This window comes from Papilio machaon, chromosome 9 (assembly GCF_912999745.1).
Source record: "Papilio machaon chromosome 9, ilPapMach1.1, whole genome shotgun sequence".
Classification (NCBI taxonomy): domain Eukaryota; kingdom Metazoa; phylum Arthropoda; class Insecta; order Lepidoptera; family Papilionidae; genus Papilio; species Papilio machaon.
This window is the reverse complement of record NC_059994.1, coordinates 3,934,179-3,951,029: the sequence shown is the minus strand read 5'-3', so window position 1 is coordinate 3,951,029 and position 16,851 is coordinate 3,934,179. Positions and strand designations below refer to the sequence as shown.

Sequence of the window (16,851 nt, the reverse complement as noted above, 5' to 3'; positions counted from 1 at the left end):
AGTTAAACTACATTTAATTGATAAACAGTCTAAAGGAGCTTGTTATTTATCTGAAGAATGACATTGAATACAATAGTTTTTTGCACAGCTTGTTTATCTAAAGATGCTTCGCCTTACAAAGAAGATTACCTATCCTATGCCGATACTTAATAAAAGATTTAATAATGACATTAAAGCCTTAAACTTAAATCAAGAATTTAATCTTATTTTTCATGCTTCATTTATTTTAAATCTTGTTTTATGAAGTAATATAGTAAAATTTTAAGGTTCATTAAAATCTTATTCGATAGGAGTATCCCCAGATTGCTATGTCTGGCTCTTTGTTTTATGCGAATGAATAGACACTATTAAATACTAACTTCTATAGACATAAAAGACAAGATGAAATAAATATTTTTTGCGAAAATATATGTACAGTCGAGGACGTTTATTTAATACCCATTTCGATGAACTGTCGTAAGACGTTCATTATGCAATTAAGTCGAAAATTTGTCATAACATATTTACATAAGTGCTAAGATACGATGTTCATGGTAAAATTTTGCTATTCGATCTTCCATCATAAGTCGGAAGCCAATTAATTTCTTTGACTGATACAATTATCGCACACTTATCTATGAAGAAAATAAAAACTAAATTATAATAAAACAATACTTATGTCACAGTTAAGTTAACATTAAATAATAAAAGCGTATAAATCAATTCTTAATGACTTTCGATGGCATCATATATTCCGTCTAATAGTATTGGAAATCCAATAATTGCCGCGAACAGGCTTTAATCTGAGGCCAATGGAATAGATTTTATGATAATACCTCACTTGATATTCGTTTTTATTTCAAACATTCAATAACCATATGTTTATTTGTCTGATTTGCATTTATATTTGAATAATTTTTTAAAGGATGTCCCTGATTTCATTAACAACATACAATCATTTGTTATATGTGATGTAATTTAATTACCACTTTTGATACTAAAAAAGATGTGCTTGTTATTTAGAAAAATGGAAATCCATAAGCTCTGGAGGTTCTCTCTTTAAGAAGTGTTATCGTAAAATTAACGTTATTTATAGCTTCGCCGGAACATTATTTTTATAAGCCTAATCTTTAGATCATATTTAATACGATGAAAATACTTATGTTTTCGTCAGCGCCCACCGAGGAGTTCACAGTCAAGTTAGGGTGACTAGGCCATGAATAGTTGTTGAATTTCTTTGCCGTTTATGTGCAGGTAGTATCACAATGTTTTTTCTATACCGTAAAATTGTCGGATAAACGTTCATATGAAATAGGAAAATTGAAAACTAACTTAGTACATGACGGGGATCGAATCTGGACGTATAGTAGACTTCGGTCCGGTCCGGTCGAGCGCTTAACAACTGCGCTACCGACGGTCTCTCTTATGTCAAACATCATTAAGTCAAACATTTTTTTTACATTGTAGTTAAAAAAAATCAAGTAAAAACGATAACAAACCGCTAAAAACATCTTATCATTATGCACTTTCACAATCTATGTAACGTGGTCCGTGCCGCAGCGGAAATAGTGATACGTTGGTATGAAAACGGTTCCGGAGTGCGCGATGCGATACGGGCGCTGCATCTGGGCGCCTCGCCGCAGCATTGCCGACCTCAATTACGCATATTGCCTTTTCAAATTTCTATATACACGCTTGAGAAAACATTTTCGAAAAAGTACTTAGAGAAACTACCACTAGATTATAATTTGTTGTGCGATTTCATTTGTAAACTATCGAATAGTTCTACTATTGAAAAAACCTCATTAGAAAATTTGTAGAAAAGCAGTAGAAATGAGTATACAAGTCTGCTAAGAAAAATACAGATAATTTAAACAGAATTAAATATTTAAATTATGTTAGTAGCTTATTTAATATTACTTAACAGCAAGATTCATCTCTTGCATAGTACATATAAATTTCAGGCGTAATAATAGAAATTTCCTTATGCGTAAAAGTACGGTCGGTATTTTCTAATAAAATCTTTAATAAGTACACATAGCGATGGCTATTAGCGTGGCAAAATTCCTCGCGGCGTAAATAATACATAAAGATTTTCCAATACCCCTCCCATCTGCCCCATCTCCAGTCTGCAATAAGCGAGCTTTTGGGCTCACATGAGACAACGTCACTTCAGCTTTCAAGTAAACCGAATCCTCAATACAATTTGTAAGATATTTTAAGCACGTACTTTTCCATTTTATAACCTCCCTCAAGAATCAAGGTCGTTTGTCTCTTTAGACACAAAATCGACACTCCTAGATTAAATTGAATATTTATTTCATTACACTGTCTTTTATACGACACATTGAGTCTAAATCGATGATTAAATTAAAATATTTACAAAATAAAATACCATAAAAGAAGCCAATTTTGCATAGCTTGTTTACACACACTTAAATATTCATCAACAAATCAAAGACGCAATAAATGGAACGCTTTATTACCATTGATCTGAAACAGAATCTACTTACTCTTTGAAGCGCCTTCGAAAATAAATGAGAAGAATTTCCTTATTGAAGTGAGTTATCCACTATGAAAACACAAAATACGCAAATTTGGATAGATAAAGCAACGATTTTTAATCAAAACATTTTATATTATATAAATCTGTACAATGAAAATGAAGATGACGATTACTCATTGATTTAATTTAGATTTCACCTATGTTTTTAACAAAAGCAAAGTTGGAACAAATACTGAAAGACTTGAAAACGTTCCCGAGTTCAATGATATTTTCCTTTAATCAAAGATTGAAGATTAATTAATTACAAGACAATCTGTTCCATCGGAATTTGTTGATGTGTTTATAAAATATAGTCAAATAGTGTTCTTATTCTGTAATTTTTGGAAAACAGAAAAAAAAAATTATTTAATATTGACCTATTGAACATATGTGACATCTGAAATTTTTTTATAAGTAAAGGAGGCAAACGAGCAGCGGGAACACCGAGTTGATCAACGACACCCACGAACATCTGCAACACCAGAGGAACTGCAGTGAGGACGTAAATGATAGAAGTTTCAATTCTTTGATTTACAAAAGCATTGTCCGGTATATCCATAGCTGTAACGGAGTCCCGCTGCCGTCTCTATACAAAATGAATCCTCAATACATGGCTTCATACAAGACAATAACTGGCAGACTATTCTGTCAGCTAACACCGGAACGTGGCGGTGGATCGACAACACATTCAAAGCGAAAATATTTCGCAGATAACATACCGTATAGCATTCGTTCAGTACACATGAAACGTTGAACCGTCTATGTACAGAACGTAGCGCTTTTATAGTTTGAAATATTGCCGCATTCTCTAAAACAATTTTATCATCATCAACTTTTAGTTAAAATAAAGGTAAAAAATGTAAAGCTTTTTAAACAATACTGTGGCACATATCTGCTTTAAACGATGAACGAATGTGATAAGGCGATACACATATTTTCTTTTAAAATCAAGACCTTACCTATGATTTCACTTGCTTCTTTTAATAACGTACGGCGATGGTATAATTTTAATCTAATGGACATTTGTAAGTTGTGATTGTATTCATTAAGTTTGTCTTGGAGTTAAAATCAAAGCTGTTTGATTCAAAGTTATGAAAGTAAAAAAGGTTAGAATTTATATTTCTAGAAATATAATGACTCACTATTGCTATTTACATTTGTATGTTTGTTTAGTATTGTTTATTTCCTTATTCTTAAATACAAATTGAGCAGAAGTATAGGTAACAATGAGTTCAATTAAACACAAACAGTTTTCTTGTCATTGAGAGATAGGTTCACAATTGGCCGGGCCCTTTGTTTACAAGACTTGAAAAGGTCTATTGTGGTTGTCTAGACGAATCCTTATGAAAACATATTGTACTCGGACACATTGTTTCCAAACATTATTATGGTGAAGTCGATTAGTTTTTTTAAGCCTCAGGGCATGAACACCGATAATTTATTAGTTTCAAAAACATTAAATAGTTGTGAATTTCTGTTATTTTTCTTCTTTTTTGTCTGCCTTTCAAACTCGTACGCCTTTAATGTATCTTACTTGTTCATTGGTCAAGTAAATAATAAAAAAGGCCTTTAAAACCTAAAAAGATATCTTCAGCTGTCCATGTCTTTAAATATCTTGCCGGATTTCACGTTTCTTGCCCTCGGCAAACAACGGCATCTTTAAAAGTTCCCAAAAGGAGGTGCCGGTTTATCAAATGAAAATTTAGAGTAAAATCGTCAGTTAACGAGCAAAGTTTTCACCACAATGAATGTTATTAATCGAGATTTTCTTTTAAGCAAGTCATAGTCTGAGATGTATTTAACTATTCCGAGGATTGATATGAAGCAGGTGTTATTAATATAAAATTGAGGTTTATATATTATTTAAGAGTCATGTTTTTATACTGTTTCAGTATCTATCTATACATATCAATACAAATGTATCGAAAAATTCATAATATAGAGAACGTAATGTATTTATGTTACTTTCAGCGAAATATACTTTTTTTCTCTTTTCTTTCTGCTTTGGCGAATTCACGGCGACGGCTTGAAATAAAATATTAAAACTGTTTAATTAGAAATATCCTTATAAACGCCATTGCGTTATAAACTTTTAAAAATATTCTATTGATTTTAACCATAAATTAATTAAAAGCAATTTAATAAATTTATGGTTAAAATTACACATAGTTATTGGGTGTATTTTATTTCGGTTTCTGACTTAAATAAAACTTATTTGTATTTTGTGAGATTTCATAAATAGTGTTTACTCAAACTATTTAACCTGAAACAAACAAAATAGAGACAAGCAAATGTTCACTTAACTGAAAGCTGACCTCAAAATTTGCTACCTCTCATTTATTTAATCCGAGCTGAAAGACTTCGTTTATTAAACAGAGTCAAGATTAACATAGCTTAATGTAAGAAGCGAACTCATCCACAATCTACCCCCTTCTTAGGGCCGCCAGAGGGCGCCTTGCGCGTGACGCCAACAGATAAGCTAATTACTTATTGTGATTTAGCAACCGGTTCTCGGGGAATTTTTCAACGAAATTTTTAGAGCGCGATTGTGAATAATGGGCAGCCGTCGTCCACCACAATAGCAGTAATTAACCGGACAATTTAACGTTGGAATTGCGAATTAAGAAACTGTCGACTACGAAGGTAGAATAGTCCGTGCGGATAATTTTAATGAAGGAGTTTTAGAAAACTGTAAACATCTTAATACTGTTTGAGATGAAAAAATATGCTCGCTGGTGATACCAGTAAACTGCTACCTGCAAATGTTCGTGACAAACGGTCACTACGTAATTATACCAATGTTGCGTAATAGAAAAGTAGAAAACAGTAAAAATTGTGGATAAACGCAGAACAGACCACAGACCACAAGCAATATCTAGCGTACATCTATCATTTTCGTAGAGGTCCTACGGCGTAGCAATTACTACGACTCTAATCAAAACATATGAATGGATATTTTACAGTTTCATGTATCGTTAGAAACCAATCAAAATTTGTTAATAACTTAGATCTGAATCAGCTTGTTCGCATACCGTAATGGCGCAGCGAAATAAGCACGAAATCACCGCGCGTGATGCTTCTGACCTCATTTCATTCAGATTATTTCGACATTTAACGTTCAGCAGATCTGTACTGCGTGTTATCGCTTAAACCGTCATCAATTATCAATATTTCACAGCTGTCATGTGTTGCCGGAACAAAAAACTTCATCATGCCACTGACCTCTTTCCCTGACGGTATCATTATATTCAGATACTGAACAAAAAACGTATTCATAAGTTTTTACCGATGACCAACATTGCCTCTAAGGGCGGGGTATTTGCCTATGTGATTTATGTTAAAGATAAAGATTATCCGCACTCAAATGAATCCAAAATAGGTTAGAACCAATTAAAATTATGTAAGGTGTATGTATTTCGGTAGTATAAATATTGACACAAAAAATATAGAGATTCCCTAGTTTTATTAAAATTACAGCTATCTAATACCAAGTTGTATAAACAAATAACTGAGAGATATTGAAGGAGAATGTTTGCTTTATATTAGGTCCTTACATATGAAATTGGCGTTTTTCGTACTGGCCAATTTAATCACGAATTTCTCCTCTTTGGTAAGGAATTCCAAATTCAAATTTGTACAGCTATAGACTCATGTATCTGTGGTTCGATGACCGTCATTCGTTTGTTTTTTTTCTTCTGTTTTTTCTGTTTGCGTCACTCATTTTACAAAATGGAAAACTAAAAATATCGCATTATTTACGAGTACGAGTTCCACGGTGGCACTAGTGCTGCGGAAACGACTCGAAGGGTGAATGATGTGTATGGCGGTCGTGTTGCAAAAGAAAACACAGTTCGTTTTTGGTTCAACGTTTTCGTTCTGGAAATTTCGATCTGCAAAACAAGCCCCGTGGACGGCCTGAGACTCAAGTTGATAATGAAGAGTTGAAGGCTATTTTGGAAGCGGATCCATCGCAAACCACGTCCGAGTTAGCTGCAGGCTGCGATGTTAGTGATAAAACTGTTTTAATTCACTTGAAGCAAATTGGGAAGATTAAAAAGCTTGAAAGGTGGGTACCTCACGAATTGACTGAAGCAAACCGGCAAACGCGCGTCGACTGTTGCGTTACATTACTAAACCGGCACAATAATGAAGGTATTTTAAACCGAATCATTACCTGTGATGAAAAATGGGTTCTTTACGATAATCGGAAGCGCTCAGCGCAATGGTTGGATCCTGGCCTGCCAGCCAAATCCTGCCCCAAGCGAAAATTAACCCCAAAAAAGTTACTTGTAAGCGTTTGGTTGACTAGTGCCGGTATTGTTCATTACAGTTTTCTTAAATCTGGCCAGACTATTATGGCTGATGTCTATTGTCAGCAATTGCAAACCATGATGGAAAAGCTATCGGCTAAACAACCTAGGCTGGTCAATCGCTCCACGCCACTGCTGCTTCACGACAACGCTAGACCACACACTGCGTAACAGACGGCTACTAAATTAGAAGAGCTTCAATTGGAAAGTCTAAGACATCCTCCGTACTCCCCGGACCTTGCTCCAACAGATTACCATTTTTTTCGAAATTTGGATAACTTCTTGCAAGGGAAAAAATTCAACTCCGATGGGGCAGTCCAAATCGTCTTCAAAGATTTTATTGATTCCCGTCCGACTGGTTTTTTTAGTAAAGGGATCAATGAACTACCTATGAGATGGCAAAAGTGCATAGAAAATAATGGTTCATACTTTGATTAATTAAATATATTATATTAAAAAATATTCGACTTTTTTTCCTCCCATACAAAACGCCAATTTCATATGTAAGGACCTAATATAATGGAGGAAATAATCTTAATATAAGGCAAATAGTTATAACTATGTTCATCGAATAGTTATTACTCGAACAATGGATACTTGATTCTAGTTTAGCGTTAATCGGAATTGGGATGTAAGCATAGACAATGTGAAGGCAACAATAGCAGTCGGAGTTAGGAGCGAATGTAACTCGTATCGGCGGCGTGCCACGTGCTAGATAAGCGTTTGTGCCGACTTCGTAGTCGCGACATTGTACTATACAAAGTGCTTTAGAAGACATAGAACAAATAAAAGATTTTATTATTTGAAATGGGTATGGTATTTATATAAGTATGTTGTTATTCTTTAGTGTTAATTGAAATTAAAACCGTTATATTCGCTTTTGTATATTTGCGACATGCAACGCGATGAATCAAGTCGCGCACCAACCAAACGAGGCTTTAGAGCCTTTTTGTAGGATTTTATACATTCCCATAATATCCATGGTAAAACATATAGATATCCATGGTATAAATACTTAGCTATATATAGCTTTCAATTACTTTGGGTGATATATTTCCGTGAACCGTCACATAAGAGTAAAACCATTTAGTTTTATAAGACCAATTTGAAATCCCTTAGAGGCAATGCAGTAAATCTCAATTTGTCTCAGCTAAAGCAGGTCACGGCGGAAGGCTATTACGTTGTCTAAATGCTGCCGAACTCCCGGCGGAGCACTCTAATCCACTCGGAACGGGCTGGTGTCAAACGCAGGCCCGGCTGTTTGTATTGTTTATTGTCGCGCCCGATCGCTAAAGACGCGCCGCATCGAACCGACCTTTAACCCGGATATGGTTTATTAAACAATTACAACTCTGTCTTGATTTTTTCTCTTTATTTCCACATGAACTAAAAATTTCAAAAAAAGAAAATCATCGCGAGTTCTAAGTTAACTTAAACTTATGTTTTTTTTTATATCAAAAGATGGCAAACGAGCAAACGGCCATCTAAATTTAACGAAATAGCGAGAAGACATCCCATAGACATCCACAAATTCATATGTGTTGCCTACTTTTAATCAACGGAGAAGGGGACGCACAGACAGAGGATATTTGCCCTTCCTATGCGTCCCCTCTTCCGCCAAATCCACTTCCCTATCCCATCCTACTAGGATCTACCACTGTTAATGCAAAATTAAATCTTTATAACAAGTTTTCAAAGCGTCTTTAGGTTTATAATAAAACGTTCGTACCTATCTTACATTCTAAGGTTAATCTAATTCGCACACACATGTGGAATAAAACTTTAGTGTTTATTTAAGAACTAACAATGACATGACACGATCAAACTCGGTTATGGGAGATTTATAAAATCTAAAGTATTAGATTAAAGAAGAATAAAAGCAGTGAGTTATTCGAATGGAACACAACACTTGAAACAATATACGCGGGTGGCGGCAATCGTTCCTGTTTTATCTGAGTTTGCTCACGCTCGCCGCGGAAACTGATGTAATAAAAACTTACCATGTGTTTGTACGTGTGGACGTGGCATGGAAACGTTATTTGTGTTTCTAAACGCATATCTTTTGCACTTCCCTGCAGCTTCATTTACTCTTTCTAGGAATCCAAAGCAGAGCTTTTTTACTATTGAATAAATTGTTCTTTCCTTTATTCATCCCCTACTGTAGATGATGCTATCGATTTTGCTATTTAAATAAATATCATAATAATAAATGTATTGATCTATTTCTGTATACAAAGTTAAGGCATTACAACCAGTCTTCCTCCTGCCGCATCTCGATACATTCTAACGTGTTTACGGGGTCATCGCCCCCTCTGTTGCCTATAAGCGGCTTACACTTCAAAACTTTTCTCCCCTCCTGTTACTCAATAGATATGGACTGTTTATTGGCTCTCTTATTGACATGGAGTGCTATCAATTTTCCTTCATCCAGTCATTGTTTCATCATCGTTGATTTTCAGCCGTTGTGCGACGTTCTGTTTTAACCTGTCAACTTCTGCTTTCTAATAAGTGTTTATCGCCGAAAGTGAGAAAAAGCGTTGTGTGACTTCAAAGAGCACGCTCCTTCAGTTAAGGTCCTTAAGTCTTACTGGTATAAAAATACTGTTTTAATAACAATATTTCACATTAAGATTGTATGAAGCAGCATATTATTATATTAATCCTGAACATAACCTAACTTTCATGAGAATTGTCCTTTTAAGTGTTTATAATTTCTAGTAATTCATAAATAAACGATGTAGCAAATAATAAACACAGTTTATGTCGTTCTACTACGAAGAAGTGGCGTTAGGAAATCGTATAAAATATTAGACTTTTAATGATGACATTAAAAAGGATCTTAGATATCACTCTACATTTATCTCATACCACTACTGGGATAATAGGGAAACTGGTAGAAAATTAAAATAAATATCGTTATCTATAACAATGTACGGTGTTCTATTCGTGTAAATACATATATACTAATAAAATTGGAGCGTTTGTATGTAATATCGAAAAAAAAATATATTTCATACACGATATGTATTTGCGTTGCGACAACGAAAAACCATTTTTTGTCTGTTGTCTGTATGCCTGTCCGCAGGGATATGTTTGATCCGCGTAATCTCCAGAACGACTGAACGTGACTTTGACGTGAAGGTAGCTGATGCACGCTTATATTCTGCGCTGACGAAGTCGTAGGCAAGAGCTATTTAGTAAAATAATTTTTTAAAGAAAAACGTCGTAATTTAGCTTCTATAGCACACAAAAAAGGCGAATAGTTCTTTCATTCATCTATTTCTACTTGAAAGATAAAAAATAATAATTCTTTCTATCTTTTGTTACAGATGCATCTTTGAAGCTTTCTTGAAAATAATGACGACGAAGAAGTTCTGAAGAAAATTCTCTTAATCACTACTGAATTGAAAAGATGAAATTATACAGAACCTAAATATTTATTCGAGTACGATGTACGGAACATAAGTCATTACTAAGATATCAATGTATGTAAAATCCAAGATGACGGATTCATCACGAAGAACGAGAGCAGTTTCATTGGAGACCGGGGGACTTCCACTAGTGTCAACCTTTGCCCTGCTCACAATAGTAGCTGGTAAGTAATATAACTTTAACTGGCTTAGGAACATTCTTTTATATTTGATACGGTTGTCCTAAAATCTTGAAATCGTTTAACAGTGTTAGAGCCAGCAACAACATCCGTTGCACAAATGGACCGGTTCGACCGATGAAATAAGTTGCCGGCACGAAATTAAAAAAAAAATTGATGCATCCTGCGTTAAGTTTGATGAGTGTGCGTACCTGAGGCCTAGTATTGATCGTCTTCTCCTTTCCACACTTTTCTTGTAAGGAAGTGATGACAAGGAGAGGTGGGCGCATATGATGGGGAAATATACTCTTCTGTATATTAAAGTTAAGGGCAACGCATCTGCAAATGCGGATGTCTTTGTCAGTCTTTGGCCACTTTTCTATTCCGACGAATTTTGGCCGCTTGCTCGTTTGATAACTTGTACTATAAAATAATGCCATCCTTGTTCTCTTTGAAAAAAAAACAGAAATAACAATAGTGTTTTTACATGTCGACACTTGAAATTCTCGGTAACGCACGCAATATTACAACTCTACACACTTAAAGAATTACTGCACTTAAGTCAATAAATCCTTACTTTTGTATACTGTAAGACACAAAAGAATAGGATACGTGACTAGTTACCTGTAAAAGGTAAAGAAATATTCCGAATATCGTTGTACTAAAATGTTGTAATGCTTCAAAAGCTACTTTCGCTGAGTATATGAAAGTAAAATGTATTAAAGCTGAAAGTAAGTGAAGCGCGACTTAGGTACGTTGATTTGATTGAAGTGAATGCGGTTTACGTGACTGAGTTTGACGTCACTCACTTGCTTAAAATGCTCCGAAGAAAACGACTCTGAAACTTTTTTTCATGAATTTCCTTATAGCTGACGTGAATTAAAATATCGTAAATTTTATCTTTTTATTTTAGTATACACGACTTCAGATTTTCAATGCTGTATTGTTTTATTGCATATATTTTTTATTATGTAGATCAGTTCTGCTATAAGATAGACATTTTTTTTCTATAGTATATAATTTTAGGGACCAATTTAATTATTAAAGAGTGTACCGATGACGAAGTAATTTTATGATCGATTACTGGTTACGTTAAATTTCATCGACGTGGCTGTAATGAGAGGCGCCTCAAAGAGCGTAGCTCGTCGGGTCAGTTTAATGTGTCCTATCATAAATGGTAACAGAGATGAAAAGCTTAATATCAACTTCGGTATCTCGTTATAAGGTCTTTGAAGTAACTAATTTCTCACTCACTTGATAAATTATAAGCATCAGTAATATGTTTATTTATAGACATGCTCATGGAGTTGGTCCTGTTTTCTAAATCGTCATTTTAGTTATCAATTATTACTTTACGAGTTAACGATAACATGACTGAAGCATTTTGGATTCTATTTACCCGATTCTAAACCTATTATTTTTCAAATTTGTTTTCAACATATTGGAAAGATTAGTCTTCATTTTTTATAAGCTGTAAGAATGCTCTGTACTCAGTTTTACAAACAACGTATTTCTACCCAATTCTCTCACGTAACCAAGTTGCTTGCTGTTAAACAACCACATGGAGCGTTAGCTTAGCGGATTCCAAGTTTAATTGAAAACACTTTATATAGCGTTTTCTTTTAATTGTTTTGGGCTCACTCATCTCAACGCTTGCCCACCTCGAATTCCACAATTTCATTATTGTCGCTTAATGAAAATGGTTTTATGTTTGTAAATAAAACGTAAATAATGCTGCCGAAATGTTAATTGAAATAGATCGTAAAATTTGCTTCAGTATAATGCTACTAATCATGGAATTAATTGTATGGAAATTAGTGGACGTGTGAGCGGTGGATTTAATGCATTCTATCAGAATGTAATTATTGGAGTCGATGGGCGTGAAATACTGAATAATTGGAATTCGTAATCGGATACAATCCCAAAACAAAATACGGAATGCACGTGGATTATATATTTAATTATGCTTATAATATTTTTATTACATCAATGCAAATGAACCAGGATTATTCATCACAGTATGCAATTAATATTGGTTGAATTGATTTTGATCGCTCCAATAATTTATGTGGTCTGTATAAATTATTATTAAATTAAAATATACACATATGCTATTGAACTTAATCACTTTAACTCATAGTCACAACTTATTTATTAAAGGATACTCTATTATAACCAATTATTACTCGGTCATAATTTAACAACTAAATTCTATTCGCGTAGACTATAATTTTCACAGTTGAAAATTTGGTAAACTTATTCAATATATTTTAATACATGGTTTAATACTTAAACTTTAATAGTAAGTAAATAAAATAAATAAATACATTAGAATAAACAATGAAGAGCAGTGCCACTATCGAAGCATTATTAACTTTCATTTGACACAGTCGGGTTGACGCATGCAGTCGCCCAGACAAAGGCGCTGCCTTCCCAACAAACGCTTAGATGTTTTGTTCCATTATTGTTCGGGAAATGGCGGCAGTGCTTTGGGAAATTATGTTAGCCCTAATGAAATCTCTAGACTGAAATTGAGGTCATACATTGCAGTGCTATTTCATAAATGGCAATTTGTTGTTATAACTTTAAAGTCTTTTGTATCATTTCAATTTGTAGAAGCTTTTATACTCTACATCTTGACAGAAATGTAAAGCTATTTCACAACGATTTTTATTATCTCCATCTTTGTTCCCCAATTTATAAAAGACTAGCTTTCACCCGCGACTCCGTCCGCGCGTAATTGAAAAAAAAAACCTTTATAACTATACTATGTGTTCTTCCAGACTGTGTTCTACATCTGTTGAGCCGTTCCGGAGATACCTTCAAACAAACATTCATCCATCTAAACATTTGCATTTATAATAATAGTAAGATAAGATTGGCATAACATGACGCATGGTTCATTCGGTTTTCACTTTCTTCTAAACGTGGGATGATATGCTTCTTTGTATAAGTAATTGTGTGCTGTGTAAACTGTCAGTAATCATTTGCACAGATTTATTTTAACACTTATATGTCTAAATGTAGTTTTAGTCCACGATCACTTTCCACCTTTTTCTTATAAGATAACGATGAGAAGGGAAAGTGAATTTGATGGAAAAGTGAACGCCTAGGAAGAGGAAATGTTCTCTTCCTGTGGAAGGTAGTCAACGCATTTGCAACTGCTGATGTCTATAAGTCACGGTCGCTTCGCTATTTGGGCGAATTCATTCGTGACATCTTAAAATATAAAAAAGATACCCTTACAACTTTGAACTTTCCATAAAAAAGACGTAATAGGTTGGGACATATTAGTCTTACCCTTGTCACGTGTCACGTGTGAATTCTAATTATCTTCGTGAACGACAAACACATCTGTATCCGTGCAACAAGAATTCATGAAATTTATTTATTTATTGTACTTCATCAAACTACTTAATTTTGATTTACTTACATATTATGATTAGCTGCATAGCATTATTAGCTGTCACCCGCGATTAGGAATGAAAAAAGTAGCCTATTTGTTCTTTCAGATAATGTACTACATCTACACAAAATTTCACGGAGATCCGTTAAGTCGATTTGGAGATACCTAATAACAAACACCCATCCATTCATCTATCCATCTAAACATTCCGATTTATAATACTACAGTAGTAAGATTAATCCACAGGGAAATGGCAACATGTAATTTTCATTATTTAAATGTAATGTATGTTAGTTTTAATTTGTTCACTTCAATTGCAATCGAAATTGACTGCAGTTGAAGGATTAATTAATACGGTCTTAGTAAGTTATTGATCGATTAGGTAAACGATATCGTTAATTGAATTTATAAACTGGTAAAGTGCATTGGCCTCTGATTATTATCATTGTCTATTGTATGCGTGCACTTATAACCGTAATAGTATTTGCTACATCATAATCAATCAAATTGCTGTAATAATTATCAAAGAATGGGTAAAGAAGCACGGTACTGATTTTAATTAAATATTTACGTACAATATTTTTTGTTCAAATGTTGATGAAGTTAAAGTGTGGTTATATTGCTATCTTCTAATTTGAATACAATTATTTTTTACTACAATACTATTGAATAATAAGCGTAAAAAAAATGCGAAATAAATGTCCAAGTCAAACATCGTATTTAGCTGAATTGAATAAAAATATCGCGGCGTTCCACAATCCTGCGCGAAGCCATTAATCGCTTTGATGTCACAGTATGGCACATTTAATGTGACCCTTTTTAAATGCCAACCTTTCTCGATTCAGATTCCTAATCACAGGATACCGAATGCCGAAAACCGAATCACGGCTATGCGTAAACGCTTGGCCGCATTCAAATGTCGGATACTAATTGACGCCTGTTCATTGCGAGGGACAAAACAAATGATGATTTGGGACACGTCACAATCAAATTAAGCTTACTGTAAACTGTATCTGTATAATTCGCTGACGTTCCTTTTTATTCTTTTTTAAATACATCAAAACCGTATTATTTTATATATTAAAATAGAATTATGACTTATCACTTTATATCCATCCCAGTTCACCAGTGTTGTCTAGTACGTGGATAAAAAAACAATTCTACCTACCTATTAGAAACATTTGTATTAAATGGACGTGATATTAAATAAATACTTAGCCAAATCTTTAAGGTTTATAAAACCTTTTGCGCCGACACCACGTGAGTGGGATAAAGCCAAAGAGATGGTGATTTAGAAAATAAATCTATTAAAAAGTTTTATTGATAAATGGAAATCGAAAATATTGTAAACTCTTGCAGCATCGTAGGCGATTTCAACACGCTTGTTTGTTTGTGTAAGCCTGACCCAATTTCAACCAATTTGAAAGGCCAATTTGGCCTCTATTTCTTTTATTTGTATTCCGTTACGTTGAAAATATAGCAGATTCATTCAATTGAAACTCTTTTTTTTTTCATGGGAAAAATTGCACAATGTACCGACCGATTCGGTTTTCACCAGTGTTGAAAACTTACTTTCTAAATTTATTATTAAAGTATTTTTTTTCGTGGTATTTTTTGGTTAGATGGATGGATGGATGGATGGATGTTTGTTAGAAAGTATAGCCGTAACGTCTCAACAGATCTTGATGAAATTAGAGATATAGAACATAGTCTGGAAGAACACATAGGCTACTTATTGAGATTTATTTAAGATAATTGCAGTTAGTTCAATTCAATAATTGGATTACAGGACAACTGCAGGGGTCTGGTTACAGTGAACAAGAGCCAGAGTTTCTTTCACCGCTCGAGAATTTAACAGTTGCCCAGGGCAGAGATGTTCACTTTACGTGTACCGTCAACCATCTAAGCAGTTATAAGGTATACTTTACACATATTTATTATACACACTACAATATATATACACACTATACTTCATGAATATATTGTTGAAATATGTCATTTTTTTTTCGAATTGAATAACCGATGAAGCGTTTGAAATACAAAACTTATGTTTAGGTTAGTCAAGTAATAAAAAATGTTACCAATTATTTGTTCTTAAAAGAAAGTAATTCCTGCAGTTCATATAAATAGCAAGTCCTCATAAATATCAACATCCGCAGAAATTTCGTTACCTAAAAATGCGTAGCTAATCATATATTTTATATTTAAGAATGCATCTAACTTTAGTTTTTTATAGGTGGCCTGGATAAAATCTGATACGAAAACGATTCTCGCAATCCACACACATATGGTGACATTGAACCCGCGCTTGTCTGTCACTCACAACGGTCACAACACATGGAAGCTGTACATAAGCAACGTCGAGCCCAAGGATTCCGGCACGTACATGTGTCAGATCAACACAGATCCGATGATGAGTCAGGTCAGTTAATATTAATGATATTTTAAACAAAAGAAGGTATAGACCACAATTCAAGTTTTTTGTAAGTTCTCAATTGTACACGACGTACAAAATAAAATAAAATTTTGATTTTAAATTAGACTACTAGGCACGTTTTTCTCCAAATGTAGTGAGCCAACCTGGATACAGGATAACCATTCAGGAGATTCTTTAAAGTATAAATTGACCCTTAAGGTTTTAATGTTATATTCGCATTGTTATAGCGTATACTAATTTCTACTTACAAATTCGTTATTTTAGTTGATTATAGTATTAGATTTTTGACCAGTATTAGACTTACTAATTAAATTGATTAAATCGATAAACCAACGTTAATAAGATACTATAATTTCTGATGATTTATTGAATTGAATGCATTATTAAAGGTAGGTTAGTTACGAGCGGTAGTTCCATTTAATTTGAACATCAATTGCTTATTATCAATAATGAACTTCAATTACAATTAGTTTCCAAACGGTCGAGCGCGGAGGGTAATAATAAAATTTATGCAATCAAATGCAATCGATGTTTGGCTCCGGGATTGATAAAGATTAATCATTCAATTCTATTGTGTTTATTTTA

The 16,851-nt window shown here is 33.9% G+C and overlaps 1 protein-coding gene across 1 annotated transcript in view; it reads left to right on the top strand.

Annotated features, from left to right (window-relative positions):
• LOC106718355 (lachesin) overlaps positions 1-16,851 on the top strand; it is a 34,922-nt gene that overhangs the window by 4,591 nt on the left and 13,480 nt on the right. The window contains exons 2-4 of the mRNA XM_014512428.2: positions 10,164-10,429; positions 15,619-15,746; positions 16,066-16,251. Coding sequence (XP_014367914.2) covers positions 10,318-10,429; positions 15,619-15,746; positions 16,066-16,251 — 426 coding nt within the window. The 5' untranslated portion in view covers positions 10,164-10,317. The remainder of the gene's footprint in view (positions 1-10,163; positions 10,430-15,618; positions 15,747-16,065; positions 16,252-16,851) is intronic.